The 17,797-nt window shown below is 45.0% G+C and overlaps 1 protein-coding gene across 1 annotated transcript in view; it reads right to left on the bottom strand.

Annotated features, from left to right (window-relative positions):
- Nucleotides 1-17,797, bottom strand: part of SPTLC3 (serine palmitoyltransferase long chain base subunit 3) — a 135,869-nt gene that overhangs the window by 44,739 nt on the left and 73,333 nt on the right. Inside the window, exon 7 of the mRNA XM_068987695.1 lies at nucleotides 8,266-8,371. Within this exon, the coding sequence (XP_068843796.1) occupies nucleotides 8,266-8,371 (106 nt within the window). The remainder of the gene's footprint in view (nucleotides 1-8,265; nucleotides 8,372-17,797) is intronic.

Below are 17,797 nucleotides of genomic sequence, written 5' to 3'. Positions count from 1 at the left end.
CATGGATTAGATCCCTGGCCAGAACCCCCTCCAGCATTCTTGCCTGGAGAATCCCATGATCCGAGAAGCCTGGCAGGCTACAGTCCATTGAGTCGCAAAGAGTCAGACACAACTGAAGTGACTTAGCAGCACGTCTGGCCGAAACTCAGTGCTTGAATTGCTGAATATTGAAGGAAGGAAGTAAAAACACACGAAAGGGACTTCCCTGACGGCACGGTGGATAAGAATCCAGCTGCTAATGCAGCGAACACAGGTTCGATCGCAGGTCTGGGAAGATTTCACGTGCTGCAGAGCAGCTACACCCCTGTGCCACAACTACTGAGCCTGTGTTGCAATTCCTGAAGCCTCTGCTCTGCAGCAAGAGGCGCTACCTCAATGAAGCCTGTGCGTCTCAACAAGCAGTAGTCCCCGCTCGCCCATGAGAAAAAGCCCGTGAAAAGCAGTGAAGACCCAGCACAGCCATAAATAAATAATTAAAATTATTTTTTAAAATGACGATCAGCATCGAAGTTAGAGGGAAAGGCACTTCTGCCTAATATGAGGAACAACAAACAAATAAAAAACACAGAGAAGAACTTGAAGACCTCATAACCAGGGAAGTCTCTTAAGATATCACAGTGTTCATTAAAGCACAGGAGAAAGGCCTTAGGCTCCCCTGTTGAGTCCTTATTGAACCTGAAGCCTTATTTGAGGCATCTGCTGGTGTCCCCTCTCTTCCTTTAGGGCAATGCTTCTCACTTGTGTGAGCATCAGAATCCTTTGAATGCTTTATTACATTCGAATGGTTTGTTACAAAGCAGGTTTCGGGGCCCCACCCAGGGTTTCCAATGGAGGTCTGGGGTGGGTTGAGAACTTGCGTTTCTATCAAGCTCCCAAGAGATTCCAGGATTTCTGGCTGTGGACAACACTTGAGAACCACTGCTATAGATCAGCTTTTGTTTTAGCCCCAAGTGCTTAATTTTTCTCGGCAGTTTCCAATTTGGTAACTTTCCTTGGGATTTTAAATTGCAAAATCACTTTAAGTTCTCCAGCAAACAGAAAGACAGGAGGTAAATAAGCAAGTCAAATGAGCATTCATATTTATATGGCACCTCTGGAACCCAAATGGATTTAAAAGAACTTTTGTCTTCAATCAGTTCTCAGGACATCTTGTGAGCTGTGTTTTCCCACACAGTTTTGACTGCACTGTCAGCTAAGCTCTATGAAAACACACAGACTCACACTCTCACCCCCATGAAGGAGCTTGTCAAACAATTCAAGCAACCCATCAGTTTAGTTCAAGAACTAGTCAACTGATGCAAACAGAGAGCTGAACGTCTCTTCTTAGTTTATTTATTAAATTTAATGTATTAAGAAAATAGCTAAGTATTAGGTCCATTCTGTCAAAACAGTCCAGCTATTGGGTAGTCACCTAGACCAGTGGGTACTGGGTGATCTTTTTAAAAGAATCATCTATTATTTATTTAACTCTGGCTGTGCTGAGTCTTCACTGCCGCATGGGTTTTTCTCTGGTTGCGATGTGCAGCTCTCTCACTGAGGTGCTCCAGGCCTTGACAGCAGCGGTACTTGTGGCGCCTGGGCTCAGTAGTTGCGGCTCCCAGGCTCAGTAGTTGGGGTGCATGGGCTTAGTTGCTCTGTGGCGTGTTGGATCTTCTGGGATCAAGGATCAAACCCAAGCCTCCTGCATTGGCAGGCAGATTCTTTACCACTGAGCCACCAGAGAAGCCCCACTTTAAAAAAAAAAAAGGATTTTATTTTTCAGAGCAGTTTTAAGTTCACAGCAAAACTGAGCAGAGGGTACAGAGTTTTCCCATATGCCGTCTGCCTCATAGAGGCATAAGCTCCCCTCTTGTCAACAACACCTACCAAAGTGGTACCTTTCTTTCAGCCAGTTGACTTTCACCGGCACGTCACCATCTCAAGCCCACAGTTTATACTAGAGTTCACCCTTGGTATTGTTCGTGAAACTGAGCAGGGCCTTTCCTGGGCACAAAAGCCTTTCTGTCCCCTGTTTCTTGTTTATAGGGAATAGGCTTTAGCCTTCATAACTTTCCCTGAGTTCCAAAGCGTTAGCCACTCAGTCGTGTCTGACTCTTTGTGACCTGCCAAGCTGCTGTGTCCATGGGATTCTCCAGGCAAGAATACTGGGGTGGGTTGCCATGCCCTTCTCCAGGGGATCTTCCCGACCCAGGGAGCAAACCGAGGTCTCCTGCGTTGCAGGCAGATTCTTTACCATCTGAGCCACCAGGAAGCCCATATGCTGCTAATCAGGGAAGAGAGGAAGTGCAGGGAAGAGCAGTCAAGAGACAACAGGGCAGCCTTGGGGCCGGGTTCTGGTTCTGCCTCAAGTGACACACACAGAGTGTCTTCGAGCTCTTCTGCAGAACTAAAACCCCCAAATGGAGGATGTTAAATACTTGATGACACATTCTTCATTCCAGAGGTCACAGAGTGACGACCTCATCCGGAGACCACCTGAGGCCAGATTAAAGGGATACAGGCCCTGCACACACACCCTGACCCCAGAACCCTGCCTTGGAACCACTGCTGTAAAACTCCCCACCAAATTCCCCCAGGTTGGGACACACAGTTTTAAGGGCATTATCCCCTTGCGTCCCACTTTGCCTGGCAAAACAGTAGAGCTATTTCTTTCTACTCCATCCAAAACTCTGTCTCTGAGATTCAATTTAGCACCAGTGCACAGGGGCTGAGTTTCATCATCATACACTCTATGGGTTTGGATAAATGCATAATGACACATACCTGTTATTATGATATAATACATACTCCTTTTTTTTTTTCTGTAAAATATCCACTGTGCTTCACCCGTTTATCCGTCTCTCCACCCAACCCCTGGCATCCAGGGATCTTTTGGCTGTTTTCATAGTTCTGCCTTTTCCAGAACATTATGTCACTGGAACCATACGCTAAGTGATGTTTTCAGACTGGCTTCTTTCGTTAGTAAAATGCATTTAGATTTTCTCTGTCTTTTTGTGACTCTGTAGCTCATTTCTTTTTGGTGCTAATATTCCACTGTCTGAAACACCACCATTTATCCATTTGCTGACTGAAAGACACTTTGGTTGCTTCCAAGTTTTAGTGACTATACATAAAGATGCTACAAACGTTTATGTTCAGGGTTTTGAGAGAACACAATTTTTAAGCTCCTTTGGGTAAATACCAAGGAGCAAGATCGCTGGATTTTGTGTTAAGAGTGTGTTGGTAAGAAACCACAAAACTGCCATCTAAAGTCACTGGACCACTTTGCATTCCCACCACCAGTGAATGAGAGCTCTGGGTTCCGGCATATTCTCACCAGCACTTACTGCTGTCAGTGTTCCAGATTTCAACCTTCCAGTAGGTGGGTAGTGGTATCTCACTGTTTTAATTTGCATATGCTCTGATGGCATATGATGTGAAGCATCCTCTCACGTGCTTATTTTTGTCTGTATGTCTTCTTTGGTAAGGTGTATGTTAAGGTCTTTGGCCCATTTTTTAAAAATTCAGTTGTTTGTTTTCTTATTGTTGAGTTCTAAGTGTTCTCCTCCTAGCATCTTTTAGATAGCAGTGCTTTATCCGATCTTTTGCAAGTATTTCCCCCAGTCTGTGACTTGCCATCTAACACTCTAGATATTATCTTGCAGAGCTGAAGTTCTTAATTTTAATGAAGTCCATCTTATTTGTCCTTTTCACAAGGTCATTCTGAATGGATGTTTTCAGATTTTAATAACACGAAGATCATAGAGTCATCTTCTCTTACTTAAGTTTGCAAGTTAATTCCAGTATTTTCTTAAAGTAATTGCTTGTTAAAGTTATTGCCATTGATGGGGAGTCCAGCCCTCTGACCCCATAAGCTGAGGTGGTAGCCACATCATTTACTAATTAAGGACTTGGGCAACTTAGTTGCTGCTCTCTGCCTCAGTTTCCTTGGGTGTAAAATTAGCACGATGATAGCACACTGCTCACAAAACCTCAATGTGAATTCCTAGAAATAGTAGTTGTAAAGTGTCTGACACATAGTGGGCACCCACTGGGTTGTTCTTGTCCTCAGGAGGAGCTTAGGAGGAAACGGCAGCACTGGGGCCTCATTTGAGAAATTGGGAGCCCTCTGTGTTGCCTCAGGAAGGAGGCATATGGGTGTCATACCCAATACATGGATGGATGCCCTCAAAATTCTAGAACCTTCTTCTTACCTTTTAAAATGTTGTAAGTTGGTAACACAAAAACGCTAAAAACCTGACATGTCACAAATAGCCATTTTTTGTTCTGGAACTGAGTTTGGCAGGAGCCAGAGTTCACATTGAACAGTTTGCAGACAGTCTAGGCAGCTAATTAGCCATCTTTGCTGGCACTGGTCTAGCTGATGTTAGGAGTCTGCCCACCTGGTTTATATTTCTTCCTCAAAAATTAATGACTCAGCAATACTGCTGATTCCAGGAGTTAATGCAAGGCACACAAGAGTTCTAGAGAAAACTCAGTTTTTATAAAGAGTGATATTCATCCACACTAAGTTTTCATTTTCTCAATGTGACAAAATTTGAATGGAATCTTTCCCCATAGTGGTATATTGAGTTTGGTTTATACATGAAAAGGCTATCTATGTTATTAAAATTGCTCTCAAAGAATACTGTGCCAAAAATGATGAAAAACAAACAAACAAACAAACCCAAGAACAGTATTTTCTTCTTGAGTGGAAGGTCATGTTTTCTTTTGGCTTCAATAGAGGGGGAAAAAAAAACTAAAATACAACTGTAGGTAAAAATAATTTCACTCATTAATTGAAATCTCTGTGCAGGGATTTGGATTATTCTTAAACCAGTAAGCCAGTGAATAATCTCTTTATATCTTTTCTGTTACATAATGTATTAGCTAAGTGACAAGATTCCTTTTTTAAATCTCCCTCTCACCACCTTCTCCTTGGTGTTTAAACCATATTACCCACTGGCATGACTGGGAATTAAGCCACTGGTTTGCCAACTTACACGGTGGAAAAATCTCCTTGGTGGGCCCAGAGTATAATCCAAGAGAAAAAAGGAGGTGGAAAGAGAGGAGGGAAAAAAAAGGAGCTGAGGTTAATTAAAAATCAAGTAACTACTATTTTCTTTTCCTTTGTCCTTATTCATTTATACCATAGGGATACAGTTTAGAATTTACCACTGAAGTTCTCAGTTCTTAGACTTACATTATTTGGGTCAGGAGAATGGCTTACATTCTTAGAGACAATGGCATGCTGAGATTCCAACATTTGTTTATATATGTAGTTTTGGATACGACTAGATAGTATTTCTTGATTAATTTTATTTTAAAAACTTGGGTTCCAGTTATACTAGTTTATATCCCAGGTTATTTTGGACCCATCTCCCATTTCTAATGTTTCCCTGGTGGCTCAGGCAGTAAAGAAACTGCCCACAGTGCAGGAGACCCAGGTGAGATCCCTGTGTCTGAAGATCCCCTGGAGAACGGAACAGATATCCACTCCACTATTCCTGCCTGGAGAATTCCAGGACAGAGGAGCCTGGCAGACTGCAGTCCATGGGGTCGCAAAGAGTTGGACATGACTGAGAAACTAACACTCTTCACTTTCCCCGTCTCTAGTGTATATTTGAATGCCTTTAAAACTGCTCGACCACCATGAATTGACTACTAGGCTTCCCAGAAACACAAAACTAGAAGAGTGTGACTTTGAACCAAAGGAAAATGCATATGAGAACACCAAAGCAATACTATTGTGCTTCTGAACCCCACACCGTGGAACTCTAGACTTCAAGCTTCAATCTCCCTACTTTATAGATGAAGAAATGAAGCCCTAGATGGGTTGGTGAGGAAGGTCGAATGGATGCCTCTGCATTTTCCACATCTCCTTCATCAATGTGGGCACGTGGGCAGACTCTTCTGTTTACATTGGGTCTCTATCCCTGCAGAGCCACCTGGTTTGAATCCCAGTTCTGCTTTATCTCAGTTACCTTCCCTGGGGCAAGTTTTCTAGATCTTGGAACCTGAATGCCTCCATCCTCACAATAACCTCAAGAGTACTGGAGGTACTTACTTAAGAAGGCCCACATGAAATGTTTAATGTGGCAATGCATAGGCACTGGATAAATGCGTACTTTGTCCTCTGACACCCATCCTCCAGGTGTCAGACAGCTTCGCCAAGCAGATAGCTTGTTGTTTTCTGAACTGTGTCTTCCTCAACTGAAAATAAATTTAATGATGAGGACTGCTACCCTTGGTTGTGGGTTTACTATGGGCTGGGCTTCTGCCAAGCCCTGGCATGTATGATCTCATTTAATTTTTACAAAGGAATTCTATGAAGGACACAAAGCTATAGGCAGCAACACAGGATCTGAGCCCATGTCCAGGCCTCCCTCCAAATCCTGACTCCCCTGTCTTCTCGATATAAATGTTAATACTTTCATGATCTATGGATGGTGATAGTATCACTGCTATACTATTATTATTATACCTGCTGTTGTGGAGTTTATTGACTTCTAGGATTTGGTATCTAGCTTTTTCTGCCTTGATACCTACTTTGAAACTGATTTGGCTGACTACTCTTTTTGGGAGTTTTGAAAAAATTGATTTATGTGAGCTGTCTGTGGCAGGGGGACTTTGCCCATAGGGGCAAACCACAGACAGAGATAAAAAAGATCTGAGAGTGAAAACTCTAAGGAAGATTCGTGTGGATGTTAACAAGGTATACACCCATAATACATCTCTGGAAAGCAGCAGTGCATTTGTTGACTGCTGATTTTGCTGATATCAGGTAGGACCCAGCCCCAGCATAGCCATTACCCAGGAGTTTCTTTCTGTAACTGATGGAACTGTTTGACAGTGAAATGCCGGTCGTCCGCTTCATTCAGCCATGATCAAAGTACTTAGAACACACAACTTCCTTTTAGTGGAGCTGAGTTCTGTTTGTTTGCAGTTGGGTTCTGTTTATTCTGCTTCAGGGAGATGCCCATCTCTCTGGCTCAGCTGATCTGCCCTCCCACCAGTCCAGGCCTGACTTACAGGTGTTTAGATAAGAGCTCTGGCACAGATCTCACAGGGAGAAAGACCCAAGCTGGAGGTCGTGACAGCCGAGAGTCAAAACGAGATTATTTCCTAAAAGTCGCAAGTTCTGGGCCCGTGGTTGGTTACATGAGTCTATAGCAGGGCTTCTCACCCTCAGTACTGCTGGTATGTTGAGTCAGATAACTCTCTGTTGCAGGGCCCGCCCCCTGTGCTTTAGGGGGTTGGCATCATCCCTGGCCTCTGCCCACCTGGGGCCAGCAGTGCTCTGTTGTGACTCTGACAGCTGAAAACTGACAGGTATGCTCGGGTGGTGCCCTTGGGAACAGAAAGAAAATGCTGCTTCTGATCTCAGACTTCCTTCGCAACCACATCCCCTCTTGCTGGGAAGTTAAGCCCTCACTCCCTTCCTTGCAATGTTGTTCATCTTTCCATAATTATGTCTCAGGAAGTATCACCCTTGATTCTTCCGACTTTAGGACTGAGCATTGATTTAGGACTGAGCAACTTCGTTGACTCACGGATTAGGGCATCTGACAGAAGCCGTTTGGGGCAATTTCGACTTTAGTAACAATCATCAATTTGGAGAATGAAGCAAATTCAACTGCACCCCTCAGTATGAAAGTACAGTTCTGACCAGCTCTGTGGATGTTTTGTCTGCTCAGCCCACAAGCTGAGAGAAGACTGAACATGTCTTCAGATGCAAAAACCATCTCCTCTTCCCAGCTCTGAATCAAGAATTGCACTCCGGGTTAGTCTTACCTTGAGGAAAACGTGCAGGCCTTTTGTGTTCTGATGCCAACAACTGGCCAAGTTCAAGGAGCAGCTAGAGTTTGAGTGCACTGTTGAATTAGGGGCAGCTGAGCTCCCATCAGCGGTACCTACTTTCCTGCCTTTGTTGTAAAGGCAAAGAGAGTTCTGAAGTTGAATAACCCAGTCCCAGAGGTCTTTGAAACTGTGGGGCAGCCAAAGGTAGTGGGAGGAATCAGTGCAAGCTAGCACCATTAGTCAGCACGTTTCTGAAGACACTTTCTCTAGTACACCAGCCTCTGAGGTGCTCTACCATAGATATGGTCATGGACAGGTCAGGTGAGCCAACCCCTGACAATTCACATTGGTGGATTTGGCTCAGGTCCCTTCATCTCTCCTCTATCACATTCATTTGTCTCTTTCACTAGGAGAGGTCAGCCTTGGCCCACTTGTCAGCTCGCTGTGCGCCTCAGCGTGTGAACATGCCTCTGGTTATTCACCTACCTGTAGATGCCCTCCACTAGGATGAGAATCTTTTTCCAAGCTCTGCGGGTTCGAGGCTGGCCGTAGATGACTGCATCTCTCAGGAGCTTCTCTAGGCTTTGCATGTCTTTAAATAACACAAAAAAATTGGAGTCATGAAAGGGTTTTTCTTTTCTTCCTTCTGTTTTTTTAAATTATGGAGTAGGAGTCAGATATTTTACACTCAGGCTTGGGCCTGAATTTTCAGAGAGCAAAGCTAGAATCAGAGAACAACTGGAGGGGAGAAAGTGGTCTATATCTTTGTAAAATTTAACTCTGACAAGATGAGAGGTTGGGTTTCCAAGCGGGGAGAATAAGCCTCTAGTGGAGGTATCGATACATAGTTTCACAGGCTCTTCCATGGCGCCTCTTAGAGATTGAAAAAATGCACGAAATGCATTTCTTAGGCTGAAGATTTGTTGCCAGGTTGAAATTAGCCTGGAGAGATGTCATTATCTAACACTCACCAGTCGATCCTTTGGGCACCATCTTGGGAGAGTTTAGCTGGGTTTGCTTGAGTGGCAGCATGTTTGGCCAGCAGGGGTCTCACTGCCTAAGCTTTGGGAGGTGGGTGAATGGATGCGGCGTGGAGGCCACATTCTGGGGTAAAGCAGTCCCAGGTTTGCTTCAAAACTTTAAGGCAGTGTCATTTTATGTCATTTATCTACCAGTGGGGCTCAGACTTCAGACAACATGAAGCGTCGTCTGGGGACCTAGTTAACATGCACGTCCCCAGTCTCACCCCTAGAGATTCTGGACCAGTTGGCATGGGAGGGGGTCCACAAGTCTGGCGAGTGGGGTCTTGAGACTCCTGGATCCATCACTCAAAGCCAGACCTCTATTTTTTTTTTTTTCCAATGAAAATTCTCTACTTTGATTTTAACATTTTTAAATTAACTTTTTAACTGAAGTACAGTTGACTTACAATGCGGTGTTAGTTTCTGCTGTATAGCAAAATGAATCAAGCATACACATACATGTATTCACTCTCATCTAGACTCCATTCCTATACAGCAGATCTCTATTTTGAGCTACGTTTTCCAACCACATTTTAGAAAAATGCACGAGTACCTCAAACCCAGCATTTCCAAGGTAGAATTTGCGGCAGGTGCCATTACTGGCCCTAATTCCTAGCCTCTGCACATTCGAGTCCTTTGACATGTGAGCTCACAGCCCTCCCACTAAAGACGTGGAGGATGTTTTCCCGCCTCTGACTTGGGTTCAGCCAATGACTTGCTTTGGCTAATAGAATCCAGGAAAGAGAGAGCAGGTGAGTTCTGAGTATGGCCTGAAGAGACCTTCCATGTTTCTGCTTTTCCTCTTGTGCGTCTGCCAGTAACAGGAAAAGAACATCCCCAGGGCTAGCCCAGCTGGTCCCAGGAGGGGCCCAAGAGAAGCTGCGAGATAAGTAGGACAGTTAGCCCAACCCACCTTCAGTCATGCGGGAAAAATCAGGGATATTTACTGGGTGCTACTGAGGGTTCGAGGCTGTTTGTTGCAGGAATAGCTAATGAACGCAGCCTCCAAAGGCCCTTCCTGACCTAGCTCCTGGCTATCTTCCTGATATTATTTCTCAGTATTCTTCAACACACAGCCTCTCATCTGTCTTACACACTTTCCCTCTCTTGTCTGTCTGGAGAACTTCCACCCATCACGCAAGACTCCACTAGAGCTCTTTTGGCCGATACAGCAGACCTTCTTTCTTCCTTCGTGTTCTTAATGATTTATATATACACACACACATATATATTTTGTGTGTGTGCATGTCTATTTTGTTTTTAAAAACTTTTGTTTTTACTGAAGCATAGTTGGTTTGCAATGTTGTATAAACTTCTGCTCTTCAGCAAAGTGGTTCAGTTATACATTTATGCATTCCTTTTTATAATCTTTTCCGTCATGGTTTATCACAGGCTATTGAACATAGTCTCCTATGCTCTACAGTTTAAGATGATGTAGTAAATATACACAATGGAATACTACTCAGCTGTAATAATGCCATGTGCAGCAACGTGGATGGATGTAGAGACGAGCATATTAAGTGAAGTAGGTCAGACAGAGAAAGACAAGTGCCGTATGACATCACTTATGTGTGGAATCTAAAAAGCAACAGAAATGAACTTATCCACAAAACAGAGACAGACTCATCTACTCTATTTTTAAGCACTCATCACATTGCTCATTATTTGAGTTCATGTCTATCCTCCAGGGAAGGCAGGGACCTTATCTTATTCATCCGTTTAGCCTAGGCCTAATGCTCAGTGTTAGAGCTAATTTGATATGTAATAGTTGAATTCCTTATCTTTTCATGGAAAGGATTGTAGACCAGAAAACATGAAAGGGAATGACACTTTGGGATCTAAATATGAATTATAAGTGAGGACAGTTTCCTCATGCTTGCAGTAGTATTTCTTTAAATAACTGTCTTTTTAGCTTTTGTTTTAAAGACAGGCAGATGGATCTTCTGTCATGACCTATGTTTCTGCATCATTGACCACTAGAGGGCAGCCAAGGAAACAAAAAGCAGCTTTCTTTGAGAATTTCAGGGATAGCAGCCCTTCACCTTTGTTGACATTTTGCTTTCAGCTGGGCTCCTAAAGTGTTGAAGGAACCCTTGTGTTTGGAGAAACCAGCTCCCTTTTCTGCAATCTGCTGAAGGCCTGTTAGTCTTGGGAGAGAATAAAGAAATGATGATTCAAAGAATAAAGAGATGATGAGTCTAAGCAGAACTATTTAAAGGGTTTTTCCTCCTGGGACTTGGAATTTACAAGTCTTTATACAGAAATAATACATGATGAGTGTGATTCCAATAATAAAAGAAAACCCAAGTGAACTAAATTATAAGTCATTTAAAAATCAATATTCTCCCAGTAGTTAGTTGCCTAGGGAAGAGATGGGAGATTGCAAAGGGGCAAACTTCTGGAGGAGGATAGAATGATGACTATTCTCTTAGTGGAGATATCACCACTGTAGACGAACATCAAAGTTTATCACACTCTATATTTGTAATTAAAAAAAATCGATATTCTAAGCTTTTGAAAAATCCCACATGCCTAGATTATCATACTCTTCATGCAGTTAAAAAAGCCACATACATCTTAGAGGCTGAGCTTGGGAGTTTAAGTCAACACCGCTAAGGGAGAGAGACATTTCCATCCATCCTTCTAATATCAGACAGCCTGCAAATGCCATTGATGTGTTTGCTGCGTTTTGCAGACGGCAGGGGACTCATCGTGTTTGTCATGAATGGACAGCTCTTTGGGGATAAGTTTTTAGCGGAACTTGAGAAGACCCCTGGTGTCCACCCACTGGGATCCTTGCGCAAAGGGAGAATCAGTCAGTCATGTTTCCACCTTGGGGGATAAACCAGCTAACCTCTTTACAGAATCATTGAGGCTAGACACAGAGGTATGACCTCACTCACTGTAGGATTCTGGGCCCATGGTAACATCTGGTAACACGGTAACATTCTGATTCTCAGGTTCTTACTGCATAATTCTACCCTGTGGGTTGCAGACCTGGGGGAACAGGGGATTGTGGCTTATGTTCTGCAGGCCTTTCGAGAGTCTACTGTTTCAGCAAATCATGTGCTAACATCTGCAAGGGATTTTCGAATAGTAATACTTATTAAAGTACTTATACTCACATTATGTTAATCCCTATGACACCTCTGAGAAGTAGGCAAGAACAATTGGGTTTTGGCTTTTTTCAGATAAGCAAACTAAAGTCAGAAGTTTGTCAAACCAATAAAACCCAAAACAAACCAAAAAAAAAAAAAAAAAAGATTCAGCCTAAAGAAATCAGTTTCTGGTCAGAGTATAAAAAAAACTTGAGTTAGGGGAATCAAAAGAGTACATTTGATGCCATCCAGGTGCACCCACACAGTGCTATTTTACCGTGTTGTTACAAAGTCATAATGACACACTGAGGACTTGCAATCGTCACAAAGTTGAGTAACAACAATGCCTTAGATGTTATTCACCACCAAATCTGGCTCATCAAGACGGGTTCCTTTGGTTTGTGACAGGATAAGAGAAGGGAGCTGGCATGGTGAGCGATGAGATGCAGCCTGGGGGTTACATTCTGGCTCAAAGCTGCCCTAGTTTGTCACCAGTTAAGCAATTACTAAATCCCAGGAAGAGCCCATCTTTGTGCCCAAAGCTCCAATCAGCCTTAGGTGGCAATGACTGTCTGCATCAGTTCCTGCACCTGTTTTTGAATTCAAAGCCCTGATAATATCAGCAAGCTTCTGGGATCTGCACAGACATTGACAAGAGAGCCCAAGTCAAAGACAATTACAAAGAAACCGCAATCATTTCAGAAGGGAGGTTCAGTGTAATTCAAAGAGCCTCTTCCTAGAGATTAGAACTAGGTCCCTGGCCTCTTTTTGACTCCCTTGTACAGTGCCAACACGGTTTCTCCTGCCACGGCTGCCTCTTTCCTCATCTCTTGTGCAACTGAGCTTTTGTTGAGACAAGAGAACTTTGTTCCCAGCCATCCCTCACTGCCCTGCCCTGCTCGCCCATCCAGGGCCCGTGGTGGGGGCCACATGGCAGGCTGCGCTTCCCAGGCGCTGCCCAGCGTGCTGGCAATTCACCTCCACCCCCCAGAGCTCCAGGAAACCTGCCTGCAGCTGCATTTAGATACATCCTCTGGCCCCCTGCTCTGTGGGCTGCTTGCCCAAATCTTTTCATGCCTACAGACAAGATACTCAGCAGCTCAATAGCTGCTTCTTAAGTGAAAAGATGGTTGGATGATGAAGAATTGCTACTTGCTCGTCTTTCTAATTCTTCTGCCCACTCATCCCCTTACCCCCCGCCCCACGTCCTTGGGTGCCTTCAGAGACACTCCGTGGCTTCATCCAATATTGAGCCCAAATGTGAACTATTAAGCAACAGATACTTAAAGCAACTGTGACTGATGACAAATCATTCTTACTTTTTTTTTTTAAAGACTTTATGTGCGTGTGTGTGTGTGTGTGTGTGTGTGTGTGGACCATTTTTAAACTCTTTATTCAATGTGTTACAATATTGCTTCTGTTTTAAGTTCTGGTTAAGATCCCCAGGGCATGTGTGTCTTAACTCCCTGACCAGGTATGGAACCTGCACCGCCTGCATTGGAAGGTGAAGTCTTAACCCCTGGACCTCCAGGGAAGTTCCCTGGTCTTACTTATAAGATGGTTTTGGGGGGACTGCTCCCTTGTGTAGCCTTTGGGGGAAAACATGATCATAATGGCCACTTCTGGCAAGCAAAGCAAATGTTCTTCTCAAAGTCACATTTATAGAGTCTCCTCTGCAAGATCAGTGAGGGCATTTCTGATGTCCTGGAGAAGTGGTGCCTTTGCAAAGCAGTTTGGATGCATACTTTGGCTCAGGTCTTCTGGATGGATCTATAAATATGCGGGCAGGTATCACGTGGCCTTTTTAAGTCAAAGAAGCAAGGTGAGGTTCCTGGAAGAGGGCAAAGGGCAGCAGGGAGGAGAGGAGTTGGGTTGAGGTTTGAGGGTGTACTGGTGGCTAGGGGCAGCAGAGAGGGTCATCGCAGAAATGTCTGGCCTTGAGGACGTGAGATGAGCAGACAGAGTCTGCATAAAGGAACAGCGTGTCCCATGCACTCAGGTTCGGGGCCTGATACAGCATGGAGGTGTCGGATCCTCAGGCAAGGGCCTGTGGGAATAGACTGAGTGGGATCCTTGGGTGAGCGGGATCAAGGCAGGAAGGTGAGCCTTGACTCAGGGAGCACTGTGGGAGCCTGAGTCAGCACCTAGAGGCTGTGTTCAGGTCGCGGGGCGGCCAAGGGCACCCAGTGAGTGCTGCCTGCCTCTGCCTGACCCAGCTGCTCTGACCCGGGAGAGTTGCGTAAGAGAGGGAAGCTGCTGCGTATTGCGTACATCACCCTTCCATCCGGGGGAGGCATGGAGTGGAAAGGAGGTCTAAGTTCATTGCGTTTCAAAGGGGAACTCTGAACTCAGACCTCCTTGATTTACATCTCATCTCTGCCTCTTTCCAGCTCTGTCTCTGAACAAGTCACCTCACCACCGCGTGCCTTTTTTCTTCATCTGGAACGAGGGGTAATTGGTAGGTGCCTTGTTGTGTAGCTGAGGTTGAAATGAGTGAGTGCATGTGAAAGTTTCATTCCAGCAACGGTTCAATACTCTTACTGTTAAAAGGTATAGAGGCAATTGCTTTATTTATTAAAGTGAAAATCTAGTTCAAGAGCCCGGAGATCTAAAAGGCTGTGGCTTGTAAAGTAACCTAAGTGACGTTTATGGGTTTGACCTTCCACTCAAATGACACTCGTGAGCCCTCAGAAGAGGCAGGGCCCCGAGTGTTCCCGCAGACAGTGCATCCTTTGTTCTCCCTCCTCGCGGCCTGTAAATGCCTTTAGAAAGAATCCCGGCTCTTCCTCTCGATTTTTTTTTCCCCAAACCACTCCAAATTCTTGGCCTGCCCATTCCTCTGACCTCATGCAACTTTCCTAGTTGAAAAGACTGCTTCTCCTCTTCAAGATCAGCTCAAGAAACTCTTTGTGACTCACTCGAGTATAGAGCTTACGCACGGACTCTCTGCTCCAAGTGTGGCCCAGCACCTGGAACAGCAGCATCACCTGGGAGCTTGTTGGAAAGGCAGATGCTCAGGCCCCTGCCCAGATCTGAGTCTGGACTCTGCATATTAACAAGTCGCCACACAGCCCCTCCTTGTACATTAAAGTCTAGGAAACATTATCCTAGAATCTACATCCCATGCATTTACCAGTAAAGTGAGCAGGTTCAGAAAAAGCGAAAACAAAACTCAGTTCTGATTTCCACAGACCTCTGAAAGCAGAGGTTGACCTTTCCAGAAAGTTGAAATTCCCCCAGGATTTGCAGTCCTGGAATTCTCAGGGTGATGATATACTCAGCCCAGAGGACGCGTTCACTAAAGACCTCCAGGTACCCCACGGTGCTTGGACCTGGTCATGATTCTTCACGGTTGGAACTGATGCCTGGGCCAGTGCTGCGAAATGGCTGGAGATTCTGTTTTATGGCACTGATGAGTCACAAATGCAAACTAAGTGTTGGCTGCTTCCCTGGAGCTACCCACAGTAGACAGTGCAAGGAGATATTCTTAGCATGGCGGCAGAGGCCAGACTTCAGCTTCTGGGTTAACAGGCTGCTAACAGGATAAGGCATCACACTAGACTGATTTTCACATGAGAACCCATGTCTCTCTGGGTCCTGGGTGGGGTCTGGCAGTAGCTGGACTTAGTGAAAGTGGAAGAGTATCGTCCAGAGATGTCCATGCACCTGGGTCCTCTCACTGCAAACACAGGCTATTCTTTGTCCAAGAGATTTCTTTCTGGCTGCAGGAGTGTACTCAGCCTGAGTTAGGACAGCCCTCAACCAACCAACAAGTGGGAGCTGGCGGGTAAATCCTGCGGCTCCCACTCTTCAGGTGGGGTGACACCGAGGCAGCTCACTCTGGTGCCCAGAGCCTTCTGGTAGACTTGCTCCCCGGTTGTCTGTTGTGGTAGACAGCACACTCTTTCCTGGCTGCCTCCCTTCCCTGTCTTCATCCCCTGCTCATCTGCCTGCATCCTGGGATCACTTCCTCAGGAAAGGACTAGCCTTCACATCACGCCTCAGGTCTGGTCCTGGGGAAAACGAACCAAGACAGGAGCAACAGACTTGGGTTTGAATTTTGACTCTCACCATATGTTGTGTGTGTCCTTGGCCAGGTCATTTAGTCACTTTGAGCCTAGTTCTCCCTTAATAAGTGAGAATAGTGAAGAGAAATATAATCTGGATTTTTGTTAAATTTAAATGGCTGATTATATAAAAGCCTTAATGCAGTGCTTGCTGCTGCTACTGATGCTAAGTCGCTTCAGTCATGTCCGACTCTGTGCGACCCCATAGACGGTAGCCCACCGGCCTCCCCTAACCCTGGGATTCTCCAGGCAAGAATACTGGAGTGGGTTGCCATTTCCTTCTCCAGTGTGTGAAAGTGAAGTTGCTCAGTCGTGTCTGACTCTTAGCAACCCCATGGACTGCAGCCCACCAGGCTCCTCCATCCATTGGATTTTCCAGGCAAGAGTACTGGGGTGGGGTGCCATTGCCTTCCCCGAATACAGTGCTTAGCAGCAGTGAATATTGAATAAATGATTGTCGGGATCTCAACATGGTTGTCCCTTGGTATCCACAAAGGACTGGTTCCAGGAACCTCTGTGGACACACAAATCTACAGATGCTTAAGTCAGTTATATAAAATGGCATAGTGGTTGTGTATAATCTATGCACATCCTCCCATATAACTTAAATCATCTCTGGATTACTTATAATACCTCAGTTCAGTTCAGTTCAGTCACTCAGTCGGGTCTGACTCTTTGTGACCCCATGGACTGCAGCACGCCAGGCCTCCCTGTCCATCACCAACTCCCGGAGTTTACTCAGACTCATGTCCATTGAGTTGGTGATGCCATCCGCCTTCTCCTCTCACCCTCAATCTTTCCCAGCATTAGGGTCTTTTCAAATGAGTCAGCTCTTCGCATCAGGTAGCCAAAGTATTGGAGTTTCAGCTTCAACATCAGTCCTTCCAATGAATATTCAGGACTGATCTCCTTAGGATGGACTGATTGGATCTCCTTGCAGTCCAAGGGACTCTCAGGAGTCTTCTCCAACACCACAGTTCAAAAGCATCAATTCTTTGGTGCTCAGCTTTCTTTATAATACCTATTACAATGTAAATCCTGTATAAATAGTTGCCAGCTTGTGATAAAGTTTTGCTTTTTAAAAAATTTTATTTGTTTACTTACTTATTTTTTACCCTTGCCAGGCCTTCTTTGCTGTGCATGGACTTTCTCCAGTGGTGGCAAGCAGGAGCTACTCTCTAGTTGCTCCTCCGCATGTTGCATCTTCCAGGACCAGGGATTGAACCTGTGTCTCCTGCATTGGCAGGCGGATTTCTAACCACTAAACCCCCAGGGAGTCCAAGTTTTGCGCTTTTAACCTTCTGGAAAATGTTTTCCTGAATAATTTCAGTCTGCGGTTGGCTGAATCTGATGACTGTGGAGCAGGCAGAAGTGGAAGGCTGACAGTAACTGTCCACAGCTGCTGTCTAGGAAGAGCTAATCCCTGGTGACAGATTCTGCTAAAAATAGACTTAAGCATTGTTTGCTTTTCCTTAGAGAGGATTGCCTTCCTTTCAGAACTTTCCTTCTTTTAGTCTTTTCAGTTCCTCATTCTGATTTGGGGAGATTAGAGAAATGATGGGGACTTCCCCGGCGGCACTAGTAGTGAAAGATCCCACCTGCCAATGCAGGAGACAGGAAATGTGGTTCAGTCCCTGGGTCGGGAAGATCCCCTGGAGGATCTTGATTCAACCCACTCCAGGATCCTTGCCTGGAGAATCCCATGGACAGAGGAGCCTGGTGGGCTACAGTCCACAGGGTGGCAAAGAGTTGGACTCCACCTAGACGACTTAGCAGGCAGGCAGGGAAATGATGAATAGCTCAAAGTTATTGGTCAAATCCAGTCACATAG

Source organism: Capricornis sumatraensis, chromosome 15 (assembly GCF_032405125.1).
Source record: "Capricornis sumatraensis isolate serow.1 chromosome 15, serow.2, whole genome shotgun sequence".
Taxonomy (NCBI): domain Eukaryota; kingdom Metazoa; phylum Chordata; class Mammalia; order Artiodactyla; family Bovidae; genus Capricornis; species Capricornis sumatraensis.
This window is presented reverse-complemented; position numbering and strand designations above follow the sequence as displayed.